Source organism: Oxyura jamaicensis, chromosome 2, assembly GCF_011077185.1.
Source record: "Oxyura jamaicensis isolate SHBP4307 breed ruddy duck chromosome 2, BPBGC_Ojam_1.0, whole genome shotgun sequence".
NCBI lineage: Eukaryota > Metazoa > Chordata > Aves > Anseriformes > Anatidae > Oxyura > Oxyura jamaicensis.
The window spans coordinates 9,844,077-9,871,215 of NC_048894.1; the positions used below are offsets into that span (position 1 = coordinate 9,844,077).

Below are 27,139 nucleotides of genomic sequence, written 5' to 3' on the forward strand. Positions count from 1 at the left end.
AAAATCTTTCTTTAAAAATGCCACAACATTTTATTTCCCTCCACATAAAATCCACATTTTATTTCCCTCCTGCTTTAATTCATGTTGTATCAGTGCTCAGTGTTACACAGTGTGTACTTGTACGGTGATTGCCTCTAGTTTGGTTTATGCCGAGCAAGTACACCATTCCCACCAGCATGGCATTAAGCAGACCAGCCTGCGTTGCGACAGCTCTGAACACCCACATCACCCATCTGACCAGCTTTATTCAAGGACTGTTACCAGAACACAATTTGCAAACATCACCTGTCCTCCCACACACACTCCTCCCATACCCCCCTGGTGCAAGCACACAGTACATGTGGAGCAGTTGTTAGTTGTTAGAACTCTGTTAGAACTTTGTTTCACTCAGATGCCAATCTCTATCTCATATTATTTGTAGAGTATACTTTGATATGTTAATGATAATGAAGAAATAAAGGGGGAATGAAATATAAAAATTTCCTTTGGGGTCGATATAAATACAAAGTTTTTAAGTCTGGAACAGCCTCTTCTGAAAAAATATTTTATTGCTGCTTTTGTTTAATCTCACTTTGCAGCAAAAAGCTAAACTAATTATACCTGCTAGAGCATATGGCTTATCTTTCTGCTAAACACAGACAATATTATATGGTAGCACTTCATCATGTCTTCAGATGAAATGACTCCTCAGCTCATTGCAAGATTCTGATGTCATGATTTAATATCATGACATACCTACGAAAACTTCCATATTCATTTTCAGCATGTGAAAAACAACAATTAGCCCAATACACAGCTACTTGTCTGTGCTAAAATACTCATAATCCAATCAACTCCCTTTAAATTCATCAGGAGTTTTGTCTAATAAGAAAAGCAGATCAAGGCTATAAAGCTATTTTATTTAGGGATGGATCTTAAATGGAAGTGCAGGAATAAATATCCCTTTACCTTAATGTGAACTGTTGAGCACTTCTGAAAATTAAGTAATCCACTGAAATGCTCAAGAGAAGATTTGGGAGACCAACTTTATACAACTGTTTGTTAAAATGTGTCCACAAATCATACTGGACATTGAATACAGGAAAATTACATTGCCTGGTGAAAATAATATTCTGTATCTTCCAATGCCTAAATCCCTTCTATTGAAGGAGCTGAAAACAGAAATATTTTAAGGAACAATCCACTTACAGAGGTAATTCAAATAATAGAACATGGATTATAATCTTCATGTGCTATTGTCCATTAAATGTTTCACTTTTCATTTGCTCAATTTACCAGAAAAATACAGGGATGAGGAGTCATTTCTAAAATCTCATTCCAGAAATGACCTAGAACAATCATATTAAGTGATTTCCTTCTCAGTCATTTCTACATATGGATTTTGCTAGCCTTTTTTTTTTTTTTTTTTTTTTTTTTTTTTAATCATGTAAACAATCCCATTGTCTTCAGTCACTTTATACATAAGTGAGAATATCTGCTGTTGAACAAAGGATGAATGAGGAAAAAGATATGTTTTCATCTGGAAGACACCTATCAGGTGACCCTGGTCAAGACATCTTTGTGACCCTCAATTTCACCATCTGTATAATGAAGACAATGATACCAACTTTCTATGTCAGATGTCTAGTATTGTTAAGTGACTAGGTTAGTCACTTAGTATTGTTAAGTGACTATTATCATTTGACTTGCGTGCTTTCTGGATCCAAGAATAAGAGTTGCACTACTGGGAGCAATTAGTCCCCAAAGGCTAAACATATTTCTCCCTACCAAATAAGGAGACAATACAGTAGCAAAGACCAAGTAACCTGAAAATTATTTTTTAGTTATAATAAAAACTTCCCTCATTTTCCTACCAAATATATATATATATATATTCTAAGCTTTTTAAGCACAGTGGATCTGTCTGTCTTTACAGTACACCTGACTGATTTTACAGCATATTTAGAGCACCTGGATCCAGGGGAAGATAACTTCTCTCTCACTGCTGAATTGGTAGCCTTGCTAAACGGCTGCTGTGGGCAAATGGAGTAGGAGACAACAGTTTTACGAAACAAATGTGCCTCACAAATGGCCAATTAGACCATTCCAAAAAGAGTAGGGCTGAATATTAGATGCTGATCTCAAGACCTGGTCAGCTTTATGCCACAATTATCCAAACAATGCTACAGATGGATGCCACATTTCCAATAAATTCCCAAGGTAAACCAGAAATCTGATGAGTGAGAACAACCATTTTGAATAATGAATTGTGTATTTTTGACCTGAACCTAATGATTTATGCATTCAAGGCTCAAAGCTTCCCCTCTTGGTTAAAGAACAAGGAAGTAACATGTAAATGAAGAAACAGGAGGAGTTCTGCAGGGAGCAGACACTGGCAGCATGTCCAGCTCTGCATGCTGAGTTAAATGGAGCTCAGACTCTAATAAAAGCCAGTGGGCAATGTCAAAGGGAACAAGAGGAAAAACAGAAGTAAACAATGATGAAAACTATATGTTCTGTATTTCCCAACATGCCTGTCAAAACAATCCCATAAATTGATCCATTTTGGTTTTGAAAAATCTGATCCAGTTATACAGATGGTTTGATTGCTAGCGTTTGCCAAGCTTGCTCCCAGCAAGGAGAGCAACTTGTAGCTCAAAGTTACGCTGAGGTTATGTCAGTCTCACAAGCAGTTGCTCTCATTTGTTTTTCCTCCTCCCAACTGCCAAGTGTCTTCGAAAACCTACTTACCGGACTCTAAAATTCTCCCTTAGTGCCGTCATTCAAATTATGTATTGTCTTTACCAGTCTGTACCTAGTGCCCTTCCAATATTCTGTTTAGCAATTGTAATGCAGCACTATAATGGACATCCAGTCAGCCCTGTCAGATTAGTTCAACTGAATCATTTTCTGCAAAAATGAAGAATAACCTACAGTACAGAAATAGGCCTGACACAGGGAATTGCACTCCTTAAACCCAAATGTCAGTCTAGTCCCCAGTGAAATCTTAAGTAAGGTAGGATTCAATCCACCTAAAATTTGTTTAAATCAGGACATAAGCAATGAAGTCCAGTTCACCCATTTTTAAGAGCGATGAGCGCTGCACCAAAATTACCAGGCATGACTCAGCCTGAAAGTTGCCTGAGTGCTTAACTACAGCCCTCCAAGTGTCAGAAGGTGCATTTTCTAGGGAGGTAAGTGCCACTCTCACACCCAGCCTCTCTTTTGCTATCCAAAGTCAAGCACAGTGGCAGCTCAACTCCACCTATTTTCCCTGAAGAATGTTCAAAACTGTGGTTACACCTGTGTTCAGTTGAGGTGAATCCACATCTCAGCTGGAGGAAAGCAGAACCTGAACATGGCACCTAGGACTTCTGGGAGGAGAGATTTCTGATTTAGCCTAATGTTTACCTCAAAAACTTTTCTAATGTTTACTTATGAAAAACACACGTGCTCAAAAACTGTTTGGGACAGCAGCTTTCCTTACTTCTGAGTGATGTGAGTTACAGTTATGTCTTCTCTTGCACTTTGTCCACCTTCCCCTGTCACTTCCATACCTGAAGATTAACCTCTGTGCCATCAAGAGGATGATGGACAGAGCTCTCTCTTGGGTCTGGTACCCAGAGCACCCTCAATGATGTAGGAGTTAAAGCTGCTCAGTGTAAGTCCCATAAGATTTCTTCCACCTCCTGCTTCACTTTCTAACCCTGTAGCTAAAGACAGGCAGGATACACTCCAGACAAGGTGCCTTTCAGCGCAGGACTGCTAGATATGGTGCATCCCGTAATAACCTATTGCTTTGGCATGTCTCAGTGAAGCAGAAAATATTCTACCAAAAGACCTTGTCAGACAATTACCTAGAAGTGTTCACCAATGTCAGCATCTTCTAGTGGTGGTACTTTTCTCTAGAAAAAGAGAAGGCTTGAGCTACCAAACATAATTTTGTTGGTCCTGCATACCTCTGTATTAGAGCATTTGTATCTAAGATATTTTTAAGCAGTTGTCAACTTAGCAGGAACACATGGGAACATCTTTGTAGAAGGTTTTCCTTCTTTCTTTGTTTCTTTCTTTCTTTCTTTCTTTCTTTCTTTCTTTCTTTCTTTCTTTCTTTCTCTCCTTCTTTCTTTCTCTTTCTTTCTTTCTTTCTTTCTTTCTTTCTTTCTTTCTTTCTTTTTCTTTCTTTCTTTTTGTTCTGATCTTAGATACAAAATTTTTCACCTTTTTTTTTTTAACTGAATTTTAAGATAGATGTTACTGCCTCATTTTCTTAATACAGTAGTAAAAACAGGAGAGTTCAGAAATAAGAAACAAGAAATAAAATGAAATCTAAGATAATGCTAGAAAAGTTCTAAAGAAGAAGGGTGAAAGGAATGCTTTTTTAGATAGTTTTGCAAGGGAGCAAGCTACCCTGGGAAAAACAATGCTGTGACAAACAGAAACTAATAGTTTTTGGTTTTGTTTTTCTTTTCCTCTTGAGTACTGTTTCATTCACGCTGCTAAAAGTCAAGGAATTAAGACGTTAAGGTAGTTGTCCAGTAACAGTATTCAACATTGTCCTCAATTCCCTGAGGAAAAGCTTATAGGTGTGAGGCCTGCTATGAAATTGTCAGTAATCTGGCAGTTTTCCAAAACTCACTCAAAAAGTTGCAAAACACTCTATCCCAGAATTAGCAGGGACACCTAACCTAATAAATGAGAATGTTACATGAGAAAAGGCCAGATTCCAGCTGATCCAGTACCTAACTCCAGAGGCACGGGAACAGTGACAATCTTTCCTTACACGCACCTTGTGAAATGCACAAACCACGTTTCCAGACTGGGATGATAATCCCAACCATACACTCAATCACCTTGCACACCAACTACACTGCAGCCTAGAAAAAGATTGGAGAGAAATCAAGAATTGGTCCCTCTTGCCTCCATATCATTCCTTCTAAAAATAAGTATGATTATTGCTGGATTCTACAAATAATTGTGATTATGTATGTACTCATTACTTACTAAAATATTTCTCTTTTTTAAAAATCTGCTGAATTCTTGACCTCAGTGGTACATTGGACAGGTTTGTGTTTTAGAAATGGGCTACTTATTTCAGGTTTTGCATGCCTTCTTTTAAATTTTCAAGTCTGGAAACATGAACCACAATACCAATGGATTCATGTATCTAAACACAGAAAATCTTCTCTTCAAAATTTTTTACTGCCTCAGAGCCCAGACTATGAGGAGTTTTAAGATTTTTTTTTTTTTCCCCAAAAGGACTATTTTTGTTAATATCTATTATTCTGTCACACTTATTCGAGCTGAATTTCATCTACCATTGTGCTCCTTAATCCCTCAATGTATTTAAATCCATCTGGAATTTTTCTAAATCCTCCACAGTTCTTCCTAACAGGGACAATTTGCCCATGGGGTACCACTAATCCCTCTTACATGCTGAGAAGCAGCAGTTCATGACGAATCTTTCTCTCCTATCTCATAACCAGTCCTTAATCCGCAGTGACACCCTGGCCCTTGCTCTGTGAGTCACACTCCTTAAAGTCGGTATGAAGAGCATCCCATTTATCTCCTGTTGATTTGGAGGGTAGGTACAACTTGCAGTTTTGCTGCAGCAGCAGCTTTTCTGCCAGGAGAGTCTGATGCATCCCATCAGAAGGCACTTTGCTGCCAAGGGACTCCCAGGCCTGGTGCTGCCACAGAGGAAAAGAGAGGGTCCCTGGCATGGTCTTCTGGAGGCTGAGGCATAGAGGTCTTCAGATATAAAAAGCCAAGACATACGATGTGAATGTGGCTTATCACTGATGTGGTTTCAGAGTCTGATCACAACACTTCTCCAGCTCAGAGAAGCTGAAAACCTTAGAAGACCTTTTATTTTAAGGACATGGCATTTTTTATTAATTTTTTCATTTTTTCTCTTTTTTCTTCACTTTTGTTCTGCTAAGACTAGTAAATATTTTACCATGCTACATAATTGGAAATTCAGTTACTGAAGTATGAAATAGAAATATGTGAACCTCTCTTTGTGTGCAGATTTCAATAGTAACCGAACTATGGAAGAGCTGCTGATACCATCACAATAAGCAGGCACAGCTTCAACAAGAGACCTTCAGTCCCATCTTCCCGCTGACTCCTGTCTCCAGGAAACTGGCTTTATGATGCTTTTCCTCGTGCCACAACTAGTCTCTGACTCCAGAGGTCACTTTGAAACTCGCTGATTTAGCTGCTAGCCACCAACACAGGCTTTGTGATCCAGAGGAAAGCTGTGATGTTTGCCAGGGGAGGGAGTAAATGGTGCATGGTGCCAGCTACACATGCCCCATGGAAGGAGAGAGTGCTCCTGCACCCTTAGTTAGCACATGGCATGTCAGAGAAGACATGGCAGCACAGGCGTGATGACTCTCTCCCATTCTCATTAGGTTTGCAACAATCAGTATAAACTACAGCCAGTATAAACTGCCTTCTTCAACTCTTAGTTCTCATTTTCTAGACACAAAGGGAGTCTCACTCACCTCAAGACAGATCCCATACAAAGGAGAAGAAACATACATTAGAGGGGTTCATTTCGGGTCACAAAGGAAGTAAGTGACACAGCAAGGACTACTGGGACCATTTTAATATCAAAGTAATTTATAGCATTACCATTAAACTTTTCCTGAGCCCACCAAGCCTAAAACATATTTAGACACCAAAATTCTATTTATTTCTCTTGTCTGACGTTGCCCCTGAGAGTAACTCACATGACAATCTATAATGAAAGTCCTGGGCACTGGTGCTTCATCAAGCCCACGGTGTTACAACAGCCTGCCTCGTCTGTCTGAGTTTGTGTCTTTTGTCCATGTTTCAGGATAGTTTCACACATCTTGAAGCACTCATTCCCAGTAAATACTTAGAGAAGGAATGTATTTCAGCACTAAATGGATTTTATCTGGTTTGAACTCAGTCTGTGCCTTAAATTTAGTTATATCATAATGAATTTTGTAAATTGTTCACATTTATCCAAGATTCATGTAAGTAACCAAATAACTTCTGAGCACAGAGCTAGTCACCAGATTGTTTGAGAGCTGCTTCACATCACGACACTGTTATCATAATCATTTTAAGGACACTGCAGGTTTATTGCATTAGTGTGCAATTTGTTTGTCTTTGTTGTTGTTTTTGTTTGTTTGTTTGTTTTTGTTTTTGTTTTTCTGTTTGTTTTCCCGGAGGCTTTATTAGCCTTTAAACACTTTAAAACTTACTTTTGTTTTGACAACTCAGCAATTTCCCACTTTTCATATTTTTCCCTCTTTTCCCACCACCAATAAGTGTGAATTTAAACCCCTTAATACAGACAGATTCAAGTCCAGACCAATTTGTAACACAGATGACACCTAGTAAAAATCGATGGCAGTGGTAAGGCTATGAAGGTCAGAGAGATAACGGCATCATGGAAACACAAGAGTGATTGAGAAGTCGAGAAGGATCAACTCTCTAGAGTTATAACTAAAGCGTGACCCTGTGCCAGCTTGTACTTGTATTGCTTCAAGTAAGCACTACCCCCAGCTATGTTAATAGCGACAAATTCATACAGACACTTTGTTACTGGCAGAAACATGGAAATAATGGCAATAATCTCTGCTATAATAATGATATCTTTCTTTCAGTGTCTGGACCCCAACAAAGCACTCCTTAATGGATTTTTTTTAAGCTGGATGCATGAAACAGTGTTGAAGTTCACTTGTCAGAAGCTCTAAATCTCAGATACAAAAAAGCCCTGAAAATACAAAATTGTTCTTTCAAATCAAACTATTCCATCATACAATTAATTAATAAATGAGACTGACAGCAACTGGTGATACACATTTTAATGCACCTCTGACTTTTTGTACCTTCACTTCCTTAATATCACAAAAATGAATGAAATTTAAACGCCTTCCTTCAAGGCAACTTAAAGCTCAGACCAACACAATGCAGATGGTTTAAATTACAGAAGACCAAGAATGTCGAGCAGCATAACGTTAAAATAATTAAATTAAAAAAACGCAAACATTTCTGTAACAGATCCAAATATTTAAGATTTTTAAAATGGACTTTTTCTTAAATCAATCTCCATTCTATTAAGAAATTAACTCCAAATTCATTTATTCAGCAGATACACACAGTCCTTAGATTGTGCCATACCTTATACTAAAAAGTGCAAGTGGAAATATCTACTTATTAGGTGAATTAAATTATTTTCTCTGTTCTGATTTATTCTTGGTGTTCTGAATTAGTCTCCATTGAACTCCTACTTAAAGAGTTTTTTTTGTTTGTTTTTGTTGTTGTTTTTTTCCATGTCATAAAAATGTTTTAGAGTGAGATAAAAATGACTTCATTTTTAGTGGTCAGATGTTTACATTGTATACACATTAACTGAGTCAGGAAATTCCAAAAAATTATCAGGCATGAAAATTAAATTATTGCATCTTTATAGCTGAACCTCCCAGAACTGGGCAGAACATCACTGATGAAAAAGTACTGGTAGATAATGGACTGCATTATAATTCAGTTTGATGCATTCCCAGGAATCCCAGTCTTAGTCTTTCTCCTTCTCACTCATTTCAAAAGCTTAAAATTCATCACTCTTTTATAACACACTACTTGGTAATTACCAGAAAAACACTGTAATGCACTGGAAGTACTGACCATATGGTATTGTGAGACACTGCAGCATCTTAGGGGTTTAATGAACTACCACTATTTATAAAAACAAAACACAGCTTACCACCCCATCCCTATCTCAGAGATATGTAATATGCAGCCCCAACACCTAAGGGTTGGTAGTGTGGAGAAAGCATACTGACCTGAACCTGCTCACAGAGAGGTTGTGGCATCCCTGCACTGGCTGCAGGTGCATGAGACAAAAAAAGTGGGGTTGCTAATTCAGCACACAAGGCATGGAAAAGGAGAAAGAGTAGAACTAGGAAGATCCTTTAGCTATCTATTTTCAGCTAAGCAGAGAGGTACAAATATGAGCTAATCATTGTGGCACTCCTGGGGACTCCAGCCACACTCCTAGAATTACCCATCACATTCATCAACATAAGGGACCAGACTGACTTGGTGCCATTATGCAGAGTCATGGATCAGTTCATCACCAGTTACATCAAGTCAAAATCTGGCTCTGGATCTTTCTCTAGAGGTGAAAATACAAAGTTTGACCCAATAGCAGGTGGAGCAAAATATCTGGGGAGGTAAAGAGCTAAGAGAGAGAGATGAATCCCTGGAAGGACTCTTCTCTTGTAAAGCAATCTACTTCAGCAGATGAGAACCATGTTCCAGGATACACATTTTGGAGGCAAGAAAGCTGGCTATATGCTCTTGTAGCCTAACAAGCCAGTTTTGTCCTGGATTTTGTAAAAGGAAGTGTGGCCAGCAGGTCAAAGGAGGCACAAGAAGCACAAGAAGGATATGGATGTAGCAGAATGAGTCCAGAGGAGGGCCAGAAGGGTGATCAGAGGCCTGGAGCACCTCTCCTAGACAGGCTGAGGAGGTTGGGGTTGTTCAGCCTGGAGAGGAGAAGGCTCAAAGGAGACCTTACAGTGGCCTGAGAGGACCTAAAGGGGCCTACAGGAAAGCTGGGGAGGGACTCTTGGTCAGGGGTTGTGGTGATAGGACAACGGGGAATGGCTTTAAACTAAAAAAAGGGGATTAAATTGGATGTTAAGAGGAAATTCAGCACTCAGAGGGTGGTGAGACCTTGGCCCAGGCTGCCCAGAGGAGCTGTGGCTGCCCCATCCCTGGCAGTGCCCAAGGCCGGGCTGGATGGGGCTGGGGGCAGCCTTGGTAGCTGGGAGGGGTCACTCCCTATGGCAGGGAGAGCTGGGGGAGTGGGGTGAAATCAGATTATCCTTAAGGTCCCTTCCAACTTAAACCATTCTATGATTTTCTGATTCTATTTTCTGCTCTCTATGGCACAGTTACACATAACTACTGTTTCTCTGTTATTTTCTTGTGCACAAATAAAATGCATAAAATATAATTTTCCTATGGGAATATATATCATTGGAATTAAGGTGAAACACTATATTAAAGCAGTGATGTGGGGCATGTGATTTCTGCTACTAAATACCACAAGGATACGGGAGGATTAAAGAGAAAAAAGAAAAAAAAAAGGGGGGGGGGGAGGAAAAAAAAAAAAAAAGATGTCTAAAAAACACTAGGGATTGTGAATAATTACATGTGAACAGTTAACCAAGGAATATTCTAGATTTACATTTATCTATTGGTTATGGTGCTGAGAAAATGACAGAATTGTTTCTTGTCAATAAATTCATAGGCAAGTATTTTCCACTTGTATCATTTACATCATCATGCCACTTGTAGGGGGTCAAACTTCATTATCAGAAGCAAAACTTTTAGCTTTAAATTCAATGGACACTTATGGAACTTGTTTATACAAGGGCAGAGTCTATTAGTGAAAATGATAAAGTAGGCAATAAAAAGTTTTCCTTTTTTTTCTTTCCTGTGAGCAGTGCTATCCGTTGCTGATTTTAACATGCTTTAGTATCAAGAGCTTTTCTGTTTTATGTATGTTTAGAATTTCCTGTAGTTTTTAAAACTAGTTGTAGAAGTTAAGTGAATAATATGCACAAATCTTTTGCCCTTGATAAAGTATATTTCCATATAGAATAATAATTTCAAAGAAGACATTGAGATATGCAGAGAAGGTCAAATCAGTATTTCTGTTTGTATATGTGTATTAAAGGACAAGAACATTCTGTTATTATTTTCTAAAGAGACCTGAAAAGCCTCGTAAAATACAAAAACTCAGCTTCTAAGAAACATCAAGACCTTCCAGTAACAAAGAATAAAACCTATCATTCCTATTTCATTGCTGTATATATTGTGATTCATTTTTATTTCATATTTCATTTTAAATGCAATTAAAATGTCCCACGTATCTCTGTTTGAGATAAAAAATGATGAAGACCATAAAGTACAATTCTTTAATGACTTGCCTAGGAAAACAGAAAACTTGGTGAATAAACTAAGAGTTCTGTACAGTGCAGCTTCAGGGTCCTAACCTGACCATCATCCTGTGGAAAGTAATCATTATATGCAAAGCAGTATCATTTAGCACCTTTGTAAAGGTGCAGAAATGGTATCAAGCATTTAGTATTAACCTAACCCTTTGCACATTAAATGGGTCAGACTAATCATCTTTCCTAGCAATTTCATACTATGAACAGTAGATCAATTTTCAGCTTTTTCAGAGTAACTGAACAGCATTCCAGCTACCTCAAATTAAAAACATAGAAATGATTGTAAGATCCAATTAAGTTACAATGTTGTGGACAGATTTACAACCTATATAACTTACCCTAGACAATCTGGAATTGAGAGTTAACATATGACAAAACATGAAATATCTAGGAATTGACTAATACAACAGTTCCAGAGGCTGGTTCACAAGCCAACATGAACAGTCTGTAATCTTGAATTTACATGAAAAAACTTAGAATTTAGATGAAAAATCTTAGAATTTCAAATAGTTCAGTTAGAAGGGTCCTTCAAAGATTCTCTAGCGCAACTCCTTGACCTCTTCAGGGCTAACCAAAAGTGAAAGCTGATTACTGAGGACATTATCCAAACGCCTTTTGAACACTGACAGGTTTGGGGAATCAACCACCTCTCTAGGAAGCCTGTTCCAGTGTTGAACCACCCTCACAGTATTTTTTTTTTCCCTAACATTCACTCTGAAACTCCCCTGGTACAGTTTTGTGACATTCCCTTGCATCCTAGTATTGGTAGGGAGAAGAGACTGGCACCTTCCTCTCCACTTCCCCTCCTCAGGAAGTTGTAGAAAGCAATGAGGTTGCCTCTTAGCCTTCTTTTCTCTAAACTAGACAAACCAAGTGTCTTCGGCCTATCCTCATAGAACATGCCTTCCAGTACATGCCTTAATGCATTTATATTTATCATCTAGTGGGTGACATCCCTGCCTACAGCAGGGGGGTTGGAGTTAGATGGTCTTTAAGGTCCCTTCCAACCCAAGCCATTCTATGACTCTATGATTCTATGATAAAACACAAAATAGGACAGGTTCCTCTGCACTGGAGGAACTGGGTGACTACGCTTGGCTTCAGAAAAGTATGACTTGGCTTTGAAGCCCAAAAGATTATGATTGTTAAGCAGTGAAAACAGATGAACTTTCTACTCTCAAATTAGAATTTCCCTTAGTGAATTTAAGTCTAGCTATTCCATCTCATATTTAACAAACTGCACACAAGCTTGACTATTTAAACTGTTGAGAAAGCAGAAGTTACTGTTTAGTTTTTCTTGAGATGGTAAGAACTACACGTTCTGGCTTTGGGTTGCCTCATGAGGGACCCAGGAGTCTAAACACTGTTTAAAATGTTTTGAATATGGGATACTGGCCCTCAGCTTAGAGCATATCCTGCCAGAAAAATGGAAGCGCTGGCAATTTTTCCAGCTAAAAAATAATAATAAAAAAATAATAAAAAAATAATAAGAAAAGGTTTTCATACATGAAGAACTAGAATTTGGGAAAATAGGAAGAGTTCTTTGGTCCAAGATTTCTCTGACTTATTCCCACTGTATATTATCACTGATATATTCCCACTTTAACATGCAGATATTTTATAATGGAAATTGCATGGAAGCACCATGCAGGTGAAAATAATACCATACAGATATCAGTATTTTATAGGATTACTTTAAAATTTCAGAGTTAGATTTAGTAGGAACAGTTCTAAGCAGTTACACCGAGAAAAAAACACACCTCTTTCACACAAATCCTACAGTGGTAGAATACCAATTTTCTGAAGGAGGAAAGAGTAAACAAAGTAAATCACTCAATTTGATTGGTTTCTCAGCATAATAAAGTGCTGAAGCAGCACGGTGGAGGATTTGCTGGACAATTTTCTACACTGAAACTGTCAATTCATTCCAAAGCTTAGTGCTGATGGATATTATGGATTGGTATGGATTGCACTGCTCCAACCATCTGAAAGGTCACTAGACAAACACAGCAGGAGTGACCTATTGTTCTTGCCATTGACAATCACACTGCCATTTTGACAAGTCTTTAAACTATCACAAATCTTTTCTTCAAGTATTACATGGAAATGTTTATCTTTGCTTTGTGGCACAATTAAAAGCTGGCATCTTAGGAGTTCACTGAAGCAGTCTTAATATCTCCTTGGGTCACACTTGCAAAGCCATGGAAGCCTGAGAATCTAATAGTGAATGGATCACCCCTGACATCTGTCAACTATACCACCGAGTATAATCTTTTCAGTTCCATTTTTAGATCACAAGGTGAAAAGAACTCAAGCTATTATCCCCAGTGTACAAATATGCTGGACTTCTTCCTTTCTCACCAAAAGACTACTGTTTCAGTCATGAAAAAGAAGCTTCCCCACTCCAAAAAATCATGGCCAATAAAATTGACGGATTGGAACAATGACCTATTGGTTTACGGAGGAAGAAGAAAGCATACAAAGACACGATTACGGGAAAATAAATAAGTACCTCTGCTGTTATATTTCAGGATTTCATTTCATGTGCACAAGTTAAGGTTGAACTAAAAGAAATAAGCCACACCCAAATCATAATTTTAAATCTATAATCTTAAATGTGCTCATTACTGCTAGAAAAATACATCACATGAATTTGTCTAAAACTCAGGCTGTTAGGCAAATATAATTCATGCTTTCCCTCATATTTTAAATAGAGCACTTTAAATAAGCATAAAGATCTAAACACAAAGTACCAAAGATCAGTTGTGAAATCAATTTTCTGAGTATTTACAGACTGCAATCACCTTTCAAGCAGGAGTTACTCCAGACTGACATAGATTAAAGAATTTGCTAGGAATAGGTCCAGTCCCTTTATTTCACTGTCTGAGGATAGATGTACAGTTGTATATAAATGTGTAGCATACACTTATTGCAAAGCCATTTACTACTGTTATTTATTTACTGCAAATAGCCAGTAAGACTTTCAGTACAAAAACAAACTGATACAGGAAACTTACTAAAGAAATGTTCATTAAATGAACATTAGCATTTCCCTTCTGTGCAATAATGGCTAACAAACATTATCACTTTCTCTACCCTCTCTACCCCCAGAAAAAGTACAATTGCAGCAACATTCATGAAAATAAGTATTTACTAAAACTCTCAGCTACAGTGATCCAATTGCTCTCTAAGGCCACTTTATGTACTTAAGAAATAGTTCTGGGAAATATTAGTAAGTAATAGATCCATCTTCTACTGCAGAAAATACTTCACTGTTCCTGCATGGTGGACAGGTCTATTTTTAGCATGTAGAAACTCCTGAACACGCTTCATTATCCTTAAAAAAATATATCCTTACAAAATTCCAGGATATATAAAAATCTATTTCGAAAAAGTATGAGGTTTTCATTTTACTCTTACATTTCAGTTAAACCTATTTAATACAAGTTTAACCTCACACCTCATTCCCCAAACAAATGAAACAGTGTATGTTGGTAGCTGAATTTCTGAGGAACGTCAAATCACAGAAAAGTTACAAGCCACTGGCTAAGCACCCTGCAACTGAATGTTTGCTGTAGAATTGTAATTTCATCCTGGTTAAAAAAAAAAAAAAAAAAAAAAAAAAAAAAGGAAATTTTACTTTAGTTCATCTTAATCACCTAATTCTCTTTAATTTTCTTTAACAATTAAACTTGCTAGATTAGAAGCTGAAAAAAAAAAAGCATGAAAATATATTCTCATTTTCTCTACAGTGACTTTGGAGAAGATGAGACCTAGTAGTTTTCACGGTGCTAAGAATGTAGTGAGCAGTTATCAGGTAATTTAACTGGATGCAGGTTGTATGTGCTTTGTGAAACAAGCTGGTTAACTTTACAAACAAAAAATGTTTTGATAAATATACTTTTGGGTTCAAAACATTTGAAGTATCTTCACCTAACATTACAAAATGCACCTGAGAATTTTAAACCACATCCCTATGTTTACCTAAAAGCGTCTTGCCTGACAGTTACTAAAAAATCTAACAATCTGGTATGTAAGAAATGTCTTTTTGTCTTTCTTGTATTAAAATTAGTAAGGAGAGGAATAAAACTACACTAAATTGAATTTGTGTATTGGAGTCCTCTAGGACCAGGAAACCTTGAACAAGGTTTGCTCTCTTTAGCAAATTTAATTGAATAGTAGACACAAGTTGGGGGAAGACAATCAGCTGGGGACTAGCAAGGAAGAATAACGGGTAAGATGAGTGGAGAATCTGCCTGCTGTGAAGACTGGAAGTCAGAGCATCACTCTTACAGAATGTTGTGAAAGCTCTAAGCTTTTAGAGAATTTATGAGCCACGTAAGTCAGGATGGTCAAGGGAGTTGTTAACAGAATACTATTGGACACAAAGTTAACTTCCAGACTGAAGTGAGTTTAAAGGCCTTGGGAAAAATAGCACTGAGCTGGGGGAAAAAAATAAATAAAAAACAAAATAAAAAGAGATTCTACTGCTTCACATAGCATTCATATGCAGGACACAAGAGACATGGCTAAACTAGGGTCCCCCATTAATTTCTGGTAACCTGGTCTCAAAATCTCATAAGGAGACTCCTGAGTGCCCCATTGGCAACCTACGTGATCGACCAAGATATGACCTAAACAAAAAGACTGGAAGAATAATCTGTTAATTATCTGTAATTTGAATAAACATGTTAATTGATGATCAGAGGGCTGGAGCACCTCTTCTTTGAAGGAAGGCTGAGAGAGCTGGGGATGTTCAGCCTGCAGAAAAGGAAGCTCCAGGGAGACCTCATTGCAGCCTTTCAGTAATTAAAGGGGTCTTATAAAAAGGACGGAGAAGGACTCTTTACACAGGTAGATAATAATAGGACAAGGATAGATGGTCTTAAACTAAAAGAGGATAGATTCAGATTAGACATTTGGAGGAAATTCTTCACTGTAAGGGTAGTAAGGCACTGTAACAGGATGCCCAGAGAATCTGTGGCTGCCCCATTTCCAGAGGTGTTCAAGGCCAGGCTGGATGGGGCCTTGGCAAACCTGATCTAGTGGGTGGCATCCCTGCCTATGGCAGGGGGGTTGGAGTTAGATGGTCCTTATGGTCCCTTCTAACCCAAGCCATTCTATGATTCACAGAATCACAGAATAGCCAAGGTTGGAAGGGTCCTCTGAAGATCATCTAGTCCAACCCACCTGCCAAGCAGGATCATCTGTGATTCTATGATTCTATGATTAATAACTAGCTTTCTCCAGAAAGAGGTTTTTGAGAATAATTAGGGGCTAGGGGAACCAGGAACCAGTCAAGGAGGCTGAACATGTTACAGGAAAACAACAGAAAATGGTAATTGCAAAAGCAGCTTAAACTGGTTAATTAAATACAAAGCACTTGATTAAGTGATCAACAATGGCTATTGACACACAGAAAAGTTAACAGAAGTGTGAGAGGAGGCCAAATCATTTGGGACTTCCCTTAGAGCACATACTCCAAAACTCCCAAAAAATTCATTCTAGAGTTGGGTTTATTTAAAAAGGGAAATGAATTAAATTTCACACTAAAATGGTAAAACTAAAACTCAGAATAAGACATGATAGCAATGCAAGCATCTCCTAACATAACTCTTCTTCCTTCTGTGTCCTTACAAGTTGAACCCTTGCCTGCAGGATTTCAAATTCTGATAACTTTTATTTTCTGCAGGGCTACCTAAGAGTCCTGAAGAAATATATTTCTTCCATTATCTCTGAGAGCAGGTGTTTGTTCCCTACTTTTTTGAGAAGCTTCTGTCTATCTCTGTCTCTCTCTCTGATGTTTGCAGGCTGCTGAGCCTCAACTTTCACTCTCCTCTCTACTGTCTGTCTCTCTATGCATTACATGAAATCCCTTCCCCCAAAATGTTATCATTTTTTTGTGTGATCCCATCTTTTTCAAGTGTAGCCCCTGGGAAAAGGCAAATTAGAAGCTGTATTCTCTGCTGCCCTCTCTGGTACCCAGCCACAAGCATTTCAGAGCAACACAGTGTGGTCAAAATAAGAACCTTCCACAATCCTGTTGTCTTCGATCCCATTAATAAGCTTTAGTCAGCCAAAAGAATCTATCCAGACTATGAAAGTTTCAGTTTCTTTATAATGCTGGCAAATTTTATAAGGTCATGCTAGAAATTTCTGATTTCTCACACACGATGAGTTAGGATGGCTAATCAAATAAATATAACATTGTTCTTACAGGGGGATGAGGATGTAAACGTGTTCTCAGTGTTCTAAACTCTCAAATGCTCCTATAATAAATAGTGTATCACTAGGGGAAAAAAGATGCCTTTTGAAAGTATGGTATTAAATGTCAAATTCATTAGTGACATGACCTGAAATCATTAGGTCTTTCTTCCTAAACTAGCTGCATATGTGATGTTTGGATTCCTATTTGTGTTATTTTCAGATCAAAATGAAACCACTGAAAAAATATAGTGGTTTATTATTGTGTCTTTTTTTTTTTTTTTTTTTCAAAGAATGACTCAGGCCTTGGTATTTAGGCTACTTTCAAGTCAAATATTTAAAGCCCACATCCTAACCATAAGCACACTTACTGACATATTGGAAGGTCACTGGAACATGAGAAGATAGAGTGAGGTCTAAGCAAAAGACCTACAAACGAAATATCTTCTGCATTGGAAGAAAGGCAACTGTAAAAAAGTAGAACTGTTTTCTTATATTTTCATCAAAGTGCAGAACCAGTTGCAAACAGTTTCAGATGTATTAAAAATCAAGCCTGTGGCATTTGCTGCTTGTACATTCATATTTCATTAGGTGCAATGACTTTATCTTTTATCCAGCTAAAAATGCCATTCAAATTGGCTGCTATACTTACTCTTTCACTGTCACAATATAGCCATATTCTTTCTCCTCGGTAGACTTCACTTCAAGCTGTAAACCTTGTTCTGCATTTTTCTGAGGCTGTTCATAGGAGTTTCCATCCTGCATCAAAGCATTCTTAATCCAGTAGCGGGTCTCACTCGGGTCTTTGGAGTCAGATTCAGTGCTCTTTTCAGCTGTCAGCTCCCTGGAGTAAGTCTCGCTTTTTACATTTTCCACACCCACATTTATTTCTTCTGAGGAAGCAGAGTCAGTGTCTTCAGATTTCTTTGTTTCTGACTTGGTAGATTCTTCAGGTATTACATCTTTAGGCATATTTTCAGGTACTGCATTCTCTTTCAATAAGTTAACTAGTTTTGAAGTGTTCTCCTGTATTAAAAGAATATTATTATTTGTAAAACTAAACACATGTTATAACAAGCCAAACCTGGATATAATCCTCCAAATTCACACTAATATGGTAGAGTCTACCATTACAGATGTCTTATGGTCATTTTCTTATTTTCTATATTCTGCAAGATACTGCAATAACACTATTTATTCAGTAATAATAAAAGAACAATAAGTTATGCCACTCTTCAACAGGTGAAAAAAAATCTATTAATACTTATTTCTTTCTTCAAATATCACAGAATCTTGATAGCACTTTCTTTGTCTTGAACAGCTAGAAGAAAATGTTGATGAAATTTTTCAGTGTTCATTTTCATGAGTGTGTGTTTAAGTGTCGATAAGAGTGGAAGTTTGTTATCAAATAGGTTGATGAAAAGTAGAAATACTAGAAATTTCCATGAATATTTGCCAAAATGTCGGAACTGGAAACATGCATACCTCTTTGGGTCTCAGAAGTCATAACACAGGAAAGGAAATATAATAAAAATATATATAAAAGGAAAACATATATAATTACGTGACAAATTATATTTTACTTATTCATATCTGAAACTGTTGTGAGAAATTCTTTGTGAGTGATCCACTACATTACAAATGTAATCCCTGAGAAAATCTGTCTAATAACCTTAAACAATAAGCAAATGAGTAAATGTCAAAACACATGCCTGGAACAACTCATTAACTAGTTTCATTACTCAAAAATTTGTTGCAGCCAAACATTTGGGATGAGATGATGGTTTATGGGCACTTTGTGCTCTGCGTCACAATACATTCTTTTCTGTCACATCCACTATTCAAACTGTCACCAAGAAATCTACATATAGGATCCTCTATAAATCAATTGTTAATTTAGCACTTCATCCCTGTGAAGAATTTCATGTGGGTGGTTAAATCTCCTGCCAAATTGTCCACCTGTGTGTTTTTCTTGCTTGGTAGATGGGCAGCCATTGAAGAGATTTTACTGTGAACAGAAGAGGATTTACCCATTTTGACTCTAGCAGTTTTAGCTTTTGATGGAGTATATAGCAGGAAAGGTTTCACTTCAGTTTTTAAAAATGTTTCTTTGATATGTTTCTGCTCTGTGCAATCCAGGAAAAATAAATAAATAAATAAATAAATAAATACGCCTTAAAAATATCTGAATATAGGACTTAAATCTATAGGCTATGATTCAAAGCTCATGAGGAATTGTCATGGTTTTGGCTGGGACAGAGATAATTTTCTTCATAGAGGCTTGTATGTTGCTGTGCTTTGGACTTCTGATGAAAATAATGGTGATAACCCACCAGTGCTTTAGTTGTTGCAGAGCAGCACTCACACAGAGCCAAGGATTCTTCAGTTTCTTGAGCTGCCCTGTCAGCGAGGAGGCTGGGGGTGCACTAGAGACTGGGAGGGGACACAGCTATCCTACCTCTGATGTTACTACCTGGGGAATCAGTTTTAATGCCTAAACCTTTGTAAATATCTCTGATATTCAACAATTTGGAATAATTAATTATAAAGTAAAAAACTGAAGAATGATAGATGCCACGCAAGGGGAGGGAATTTTGAACCCCCCCATATACATGTGCCTTCATAGCGAGTATGTTTACCCATCTGCCTCTCAAGACCAGAAATTATCTGAGCAATGACACTTACATTGCCCAGAACCAGAAGCCAAATGACAGGGGGAAGTAGGGTGTTCTCAAAATTTACTAACCAGGGGAGAAGTCTGAATTTGTCTGAACTTTGGGATCTCTTATAAACTCTGAGTATTTACAACTGAAAGAAAGGCAAAACAGGACTTGATTTCATCTTTAAAATGCAACACCCATCTTGGTTAAGGTTTAGATAAATGTTCATCTAATATTTCAATGCATCAACAATCTCTTTATGCTGTGATACTGAATTATATCCGCACAAGATATAAAACCATTCTTATGATTCAAAAGTGTGTTTTTGACCTTCAATGTATATAGACATAATATTCTGAGATGGAATACTTGTGTTTTAAAATACTGGTACTCTACCTCTTGATCAGTTCTGGCACTGGCTTCACGCACTCCATTGTCTGTAAGATGTGAAAAGCACAAATACGTAGTTATGAAGGGAAAACATCATATGTGAAACAAGCACTGCTTATAGGCTGTTTTGTTTGTAGCGGTGGCCTTTTCATGCAATTTAAACATTAAGACATCAAAGCTGAAAGGGCAAAGTAAAGAGCACTGTATAATTCAGTATTGTTATTCTAACCCCACTTCGATATCCAATTAATGCGAGATCAATAGACGGGGTACTTCAAGAGCCAATCTAATGGTGTTATTTTGCTAATTAAGTGTCTGATCTTCATATCAGTTTATCACTATCTAAGAAAAAGAATTATTTTAGCTGGCTGAATGGGCATCTACATTAAAAAAAAAAAGAAACATATACACCCCTCACACATATTTTGGTCAAAAAAAAAGAGCTATTTCTATGCACTATTTTCTACCTAAACTATGTTACAGTTTAACTACAGTGATGATATTCAGTCACATCATTAACCTCAGTCAAATAATGCTGGCTCTTTGGTTTATGAACTAAGACATATTCATTTCTCCCAGCATGAGTCAGGACAAGCCCTCAAGACTGCTCATTTTAATCTACAAACAGAATTGGCAATTAAAATAACCAGAGTATACCTCATAAGTAAGGCTTTAAATATATCACCATTGTAATAATTCTCCTACTTTTGACTGGAAAAAAAAACACTACTTTTAAATCACTGTTTGTTGATCATGTCATATGTTTTTAGGTGTTGTAGATATCATAATATTCCTAAAGTAGACAATGGATAAATGGTAACTTAAGGATCATTGTGGAATCTGCTCATGGATGGTAAATACTGTGGCTCCTGGATCTGTATCACCATGAAAATATGTGTCCAGACAGAAGCAAATAACCATAATAACTCTTTTAGTTTCTTAAGCATGAAAAGGAACAAGTTATTTTCTATGTGTACCTGTCTAAGACTTTATTCTGCAAAATAATTGTGGTATATTAAGGAATGATTATCTGTAAAATGCAATTATTCTTTTTCCACATATTTTGAAACACATTCTTGGAATATAATCATTTTTCATTATCATTTTGCTTAAACATCTCATTTTCAAGAATGGAAAATTAGAACACACAGCATAAAGCAATTTGTCTTTCAATATAATTGCATGTGTAGGTTTATCTTGTTTGTGAAGCTTGAAGGCCAAGGGTTCACAAACAGATGTATTTTAGGTAAATAAAGTATACGCTGTAAAAAGAAAACAACAAAGCTAACATTTTGTAGCCTTTGGGGAAAAATATAAAAACTTTACCTACTGTCTTCTTTAAAAACAATTAAGAAAAAGTCTAGCACTAATATGAATGAAAGTAAAATTAGGATAGCTATCTTTTGCTGCACTCAATTCTTTAATTAATACCTGGTAGGTTAACATTGGTTTCTGTTAATACATTATGGATTTCTGTTCTTCCTTGAGCATCTCCTTTCTTCATTTGTGCTTCCATTCTTTCTTCTTCGGTTTTTCCAGCACTCTCTTCTGTTTCTTCCTGAATGCCAGCAGTCTGAATCGCATTCGCAATAGTATCAGCAATCTCATCCAGTTCTGTTGAGCTGAGATTCTCCACATTCACCTGGTGTTTCTCTAGGTCCTTCAATACATCTTTAATAAGTGTTTCTGGATCACAAAACAACATAAGTACAAGATTTAGCTGCATACAAGAAGTATATGTGCTTGTATCAGTATCTTTCATTCTTTTCTGAAAGGTATCTTTTCCTTAATGAAGATTGTCTTTTTTTCAAAAGTTCAGTTGTAAGGGACCTACAAAGATCATCTGGCTCAACTGCCTGAACAAAGTTAACCAAACGTTAAAGCATAGTATTGAGGGCATTATCCAAATGCATCCTGAACACTGACAAACTTGGGGCATCAACCACCTCTCTAGGAAGGCTGTTCCAGTGTCTGACCACCCTCACAGCAAATAATTTTTTCCTAAAGTCCAACCTGATAAAGGGGAAAATATTATCAGAAGGGTTAAAGAAAAAGTTTTGCCTCTCATAACACTAAGTATTAAAAGTAGTAGCACTAAGTAGTAGAAGTAGTAGTAAAAGGCTCCTCTGCTCCAGAGAAAAGGCAGCAGGACATCTGTGATTAATTATTTGTCATTGAAAAAAGAGGCTGAGATGTTGGACACATCTGTTTTTTTTTGTTTATTTGTTTCTGTTGTTGTTTTGTTTTGTTTTGTTTTTTCTTTTTGTGTGTGTTTCTTTCTGTTCATTTGTTTGTTTATTTTGTTTTGATCCCACAGTGTTAGAATCATAAAATCATCTAGTTTTAAACACACCTAAGTGTGACTGTTAATAAAGTTGTATCAGACTGTGACAGCCAATGGAGATTATGGCTCGCTGAAATAGCAGAATGTTTTGTACAGGAAAGCAAGTGTTCAGTAATGAGAGTCAAAGACTTAATCTAACAATCTGTGTCAAACTCTACAGGCCAAGATACTTAGGACTAAAATTTGGTGGAAGCTAACAGCAAATGCTGAATATTTTCCTTTCTACTTTTTATTGTACTGTTTCCATCCCTTATATAACAAAATATAGTACATACATAATGACTAAATGCTTTAATTTAGAAAGATAATCTGCAAGATAAAATTGATCTAAACTGCAAAATGTTTTCACCAGACCTGATAAAACAATTCAAGAAAATTTTTCAAGCACACCAGCTATCTAGAAGATGGTCATTAGGAAAGGGTGCATAGCAGAAATGCAGGAAATTAAGCTGTAGGATATACCAGCACTGCCAGATTACCACAGAAGTCTTGTTTCTGCTTAGGTATCACTTGTGTTCTTATGTTTTATAGAACTATCGACCAATAACATGACAGAAAAACCTAAATTATTGAAGCAGAGCTAATAAAGTCAGCAAAGAAAAGACAGAATACCTGTCAGTTCAAAATCAAAACTAAAACTTTTCAACTAAATGTATAAAGACACATTGCAAGGCACATCACAGTAAGAAAAAGTATTCTTGGAACACTGTTTGATTACCTGACATCACTGCATCTACAAAAGAATGAAAACCACAATGATTTCAGTGACTATGTTTCTCAAGAGCTTGTATCCATTTATCCATTAATATGAATAAGCCATGATGGCCATGATGTACAGCAGTTAAAAATCTATGAATTAAATTTTGAAGGTTTTTGCAAACATCTGCAATAATATTTAGAATTGTTAATGAGCATATTTAAGGCAGAGGAGGGATCTACTTCTGTATTTCTGAACTACTTTGAAAATGTGGTATGGTAATGCAAAATGTCTATGCCAAGAGTGAGAGACTTCTAAGAAAACACATCATTCATTAATGTCATTTTCTTCATACACAAGCATACCCAAAACAGCTGATTAGAGCTCCAAATGTGAGTTTCCCACAAGCCAGATGTGTTTCCTAACTATTGAATGATTCTGACTGCTTTAGGGTCCCTCACCTTTTTGAAGCATTTTTGATTTGTTCAGCTTCAGAAGAAGAAACCACATTTGTTTCCCCTTGCATTAGAATCCCCGTTTTCTAGCCATGACACATTGAGAAAAATGTCGATCTGGTTCTGTGACTTTCAAGCTATTAGTAAACATCTTACCTAGAAATTAGATTTATGAAAAAGTTTCAAAAACACATGTATTTGAACACTTGAAGTACTTCAGTGTTTAGTAATACTATAAAATTTTTAGTAAAATGCATAGGGAGATGTTTCCAGCAAATTTGAGCAAATAGAAAACAATGAAAGCAATTGTGTCATTGAGTAAAAGTTGTATAAACTATGTTCATTCATTCAAGATAAACAAGCCAGTTCAAAGTACAAGAATTCTGTAAGAGATTCAAGTCTAAAGAAGCTCGTAATTCTGATTTGAAAAATCAGCAATGTGGGGTTTCCAAGCAGAAAGAAAGTTTTGAGCCTCAGAAAAATAATTTGCTCCTGCATTTGCCTGTCAAGTTTTATTCAAGCTAGGTTCTGGTCACTACATCAATATTTTAAGCCAAATCTTAAAACAGAATTATGTTCAGTTAATATATATTCAAAATAGCTCTACTAAGGTGGGACTACATGGATTTTTGTTTTGTTTGTTTTGCAACCAGCTGTCAAGACCAACTACTGAGCTACTCAACAACAGACAGTCAACATAGCCTTGTCATTTCCATTCCATTTCATTTTTTCAAAATCTACTTTGCTTTGTATCTATTACCTTCACCAAGTCTTACCTCTCCAGCCCACTTGCACAGGTTCATATTCAATAACCTCAAACAAAATGGAAATGGAAGAACAGGGAGCAATCACACAAGAAAATGAATGGCCACAGGCCATACTCCTGTTACTACTATCAGGCTCACTGCGGGTCCTTCCGTTTCATTAAACAGACCTGTTATAGATGAGTCTCCTGATCCTCTGATGCTGCTGTTCCTGCTCTGGTCACTGCTACCTGGTCACAGCTCATCAAAAGAACAACTCTTAAATACGAACTTTCGCTGGTGTGAGTAAAACTTAGGCATCACCTGCTGAATAGCTACAAGTTTGACAAAAAATGCCAAGGAGCAAAGGCAGTAACCAAAGGTACTAAATATGATAGAGTAGCATCATGTGTTCAGTACAGTAGGAGAAACAGTCACCACAATGCCCATAATAGCCTGATAAAATGGAGGTCTACATAAAGAGTCTTGCTAACTTCATGAAATTATGGATATGCTGTTAATATATGTCCATGCCAAATATGGGCATTTCCATTTGTATTATCGCATTTGTTTATTCTTGCAGATCATTTGCAAATGATTGGACAAGGCTGATACACAAATAAATATAAATGCATCTATTTAAAAACACCCTTGGGTAATTTAAAAGAATTATTATGAATTTCCTAAAATCAGAAAATATTGTAGAAAGATCAAAAAGCAGTGTGATACTGCAATGGGACAGCAGTTAAAGAGCACATGTACTTGAATACACATATGCCTGTGTACAGACTTTATACTCTCCCTCAAACCACTTTGAAAAAGAGTCAGCAATGCTCAGCCATGTTTCACAGGACTTATACTGCAATACAGATTTCTGCTTTAGTTCCAGCTTCTGAATTGAAGGAGGTACATTGTGTTTCATAGTTACTATGGAACTGTGATGACCTTAAAAGCACATATATCATAGATGATATAATTTTTAATATCAGTTTCACCAGTTGAATTCCCTCTAGTAGGTAACAATAGCAACTTAGCAAGGGAAAACTGCTTTTTATTGTAGAGCACATATATCATATCACCACTGATGCAACTGCCAAAGCCAGTTTGCTTAACAACAAGTGGTATGGCAGCAGTAACTTTGCTGAAATCGTAATGCATCCCTTGCTCCTCAGGATGAGCAGTCCCACATGGTGGACTGTCCTTTTCTAACCCATCATAACACCACATATCAGCTGTCCTTAGCAGCTGAGAATAACCCAGACAAGACAGATCTGCAAGACTGAGAACATACACAAATATTCGTGCTCCATAAACCATCTGAATTACTAATTTTGTGACCTTAACAAAGCAATGGAGAGAGATACATTCTGTAATATTTAGTGCACCAAAAATGAGTAGACTAGAACAAATCACTTAAAACTGAACCAAATTCTAAATACTGCTGGTGCACAAAGCAGATTAATGATTCCCCTATTGCACTGTGACTACAAAGGCAGCACCCACACATACCAAGCTACTCCTAGAGGTAATAGTTTCCAAATCTGATAAAAAATAGCTCCACATTTCCTTCTCTTGTCTTTCCTTCTCAAGGCTCCCTCAGGGTGCCTTGTTAGCTAATTTACCTGCCACTGTTTCACCACTATTCTCAGTGCTAATCTGCTCAGTACCTTCTGGATTGTTCTGCCAGTTAATTTACTTTCTCTAATCCTGTATTAGATGTAGCAGAGAACTGAGCTCATGTGACTGCCCTGCATACTTTCCAGTTTTTGAACAGTTCTGTGGTTTAGATAATGCAAGACAGAAACAACTGACAAATATACAAAAATCCTGAAGCACCAGAGAGCCTGGAGAAAGACTAAAAGCAGAAAGTGATCTTAAAATCAGCCTGGCAAATGTGAATCCAAACCATCATCATTCCAAGAGACAGCACTTCAGACCATGAAGACAATGTTATCTGTCCTCACTCCTGCCTTAAGAGACTATTATGGGGCTCAAAAATACAAAGGAATCCATATTATTTCTTACTCAAATGATCATAATTTTATATCTATGCAACATTTAAAAGCTAATGCAACGGAAGAAGTTCCTACAGGGCACATTATGTATGTGAAGTCAAAGCAGCACAACCCAATGAATTGTGAAACATGTTATTCCCTCTAAGTGTTAAGCATTTTTTTCCCAGTTGGCTCCTACCAGGAAAGGTGAAGTGGAACAGCTGGAGGATAATGAAACCAGCATGTGCCTAGTTTGTTTTGAGTCTAGCAACAAAATTGTCTAACCTGTGCAAGAGACTTACAGTGCCACCTGGATTTGATTTTACATTATAGTTCGTTCTTTGAAACCTATTATCTCTGGGCACCATACCAAGAATGCTTTCACTTCAGAGCATCCTTTAGATTGCAAGCATTATCTTTCCTCTGCTGCAACTTTGATGTTTTTGTGTGTTCTGGTTTTGGTTTTGTTGATTTAAAATATAAAAATAAATATAAATTTTAAAAAGTGAACAAACAAACAAAAAAAAAACATGAAAGGAAGAAAAAAAGGAAAGGAAAGGAAAGGAAAGGAAAGGAAAGGAAAGGAAAGGAAAGGAAAGGAAAGGAAAGGAAAGGAAAGGAAAGGAAAGGAAAGGAAAGGAAAGGAAAGGAAAGGAAAGGAAAGGAAAGGAAA

At 37.0% G+C, this 27,139-nt stretch overlaps 1 protein-coding gene across 1 annotated transcript in view; it reads right to left on the reverse strand.

The window, feature by feature from the left end:
* PTPRN2 (protein tyrosine phosphatase receptor type N2) overlaps window positions 1-27,139 on the reverse strand; it is a 641,705-nt gene that overhangs the window by 370,712 nt on the left and 243,854 nt on the right. The window contains exons 7-9 of the mRNA XM_035319523.1: window positions 21,665-21,919; window positions 20,240-20,280; window positions 17,836-18,209 (exon numbers count right to left, since the gene is read on the reverse strand). Coding sequence (XP_035175414.1) covers window positions 17,836-18,209; window positions 20,240-20,280; window positions 21,665-21,919 — 670 coding nt within the window. The remainder of the gene's footprint in view (window positions 1-17,835; window positions 18,210-20,239; window positions 20,281-21,664; window positions 21,920-27,139) is intronic.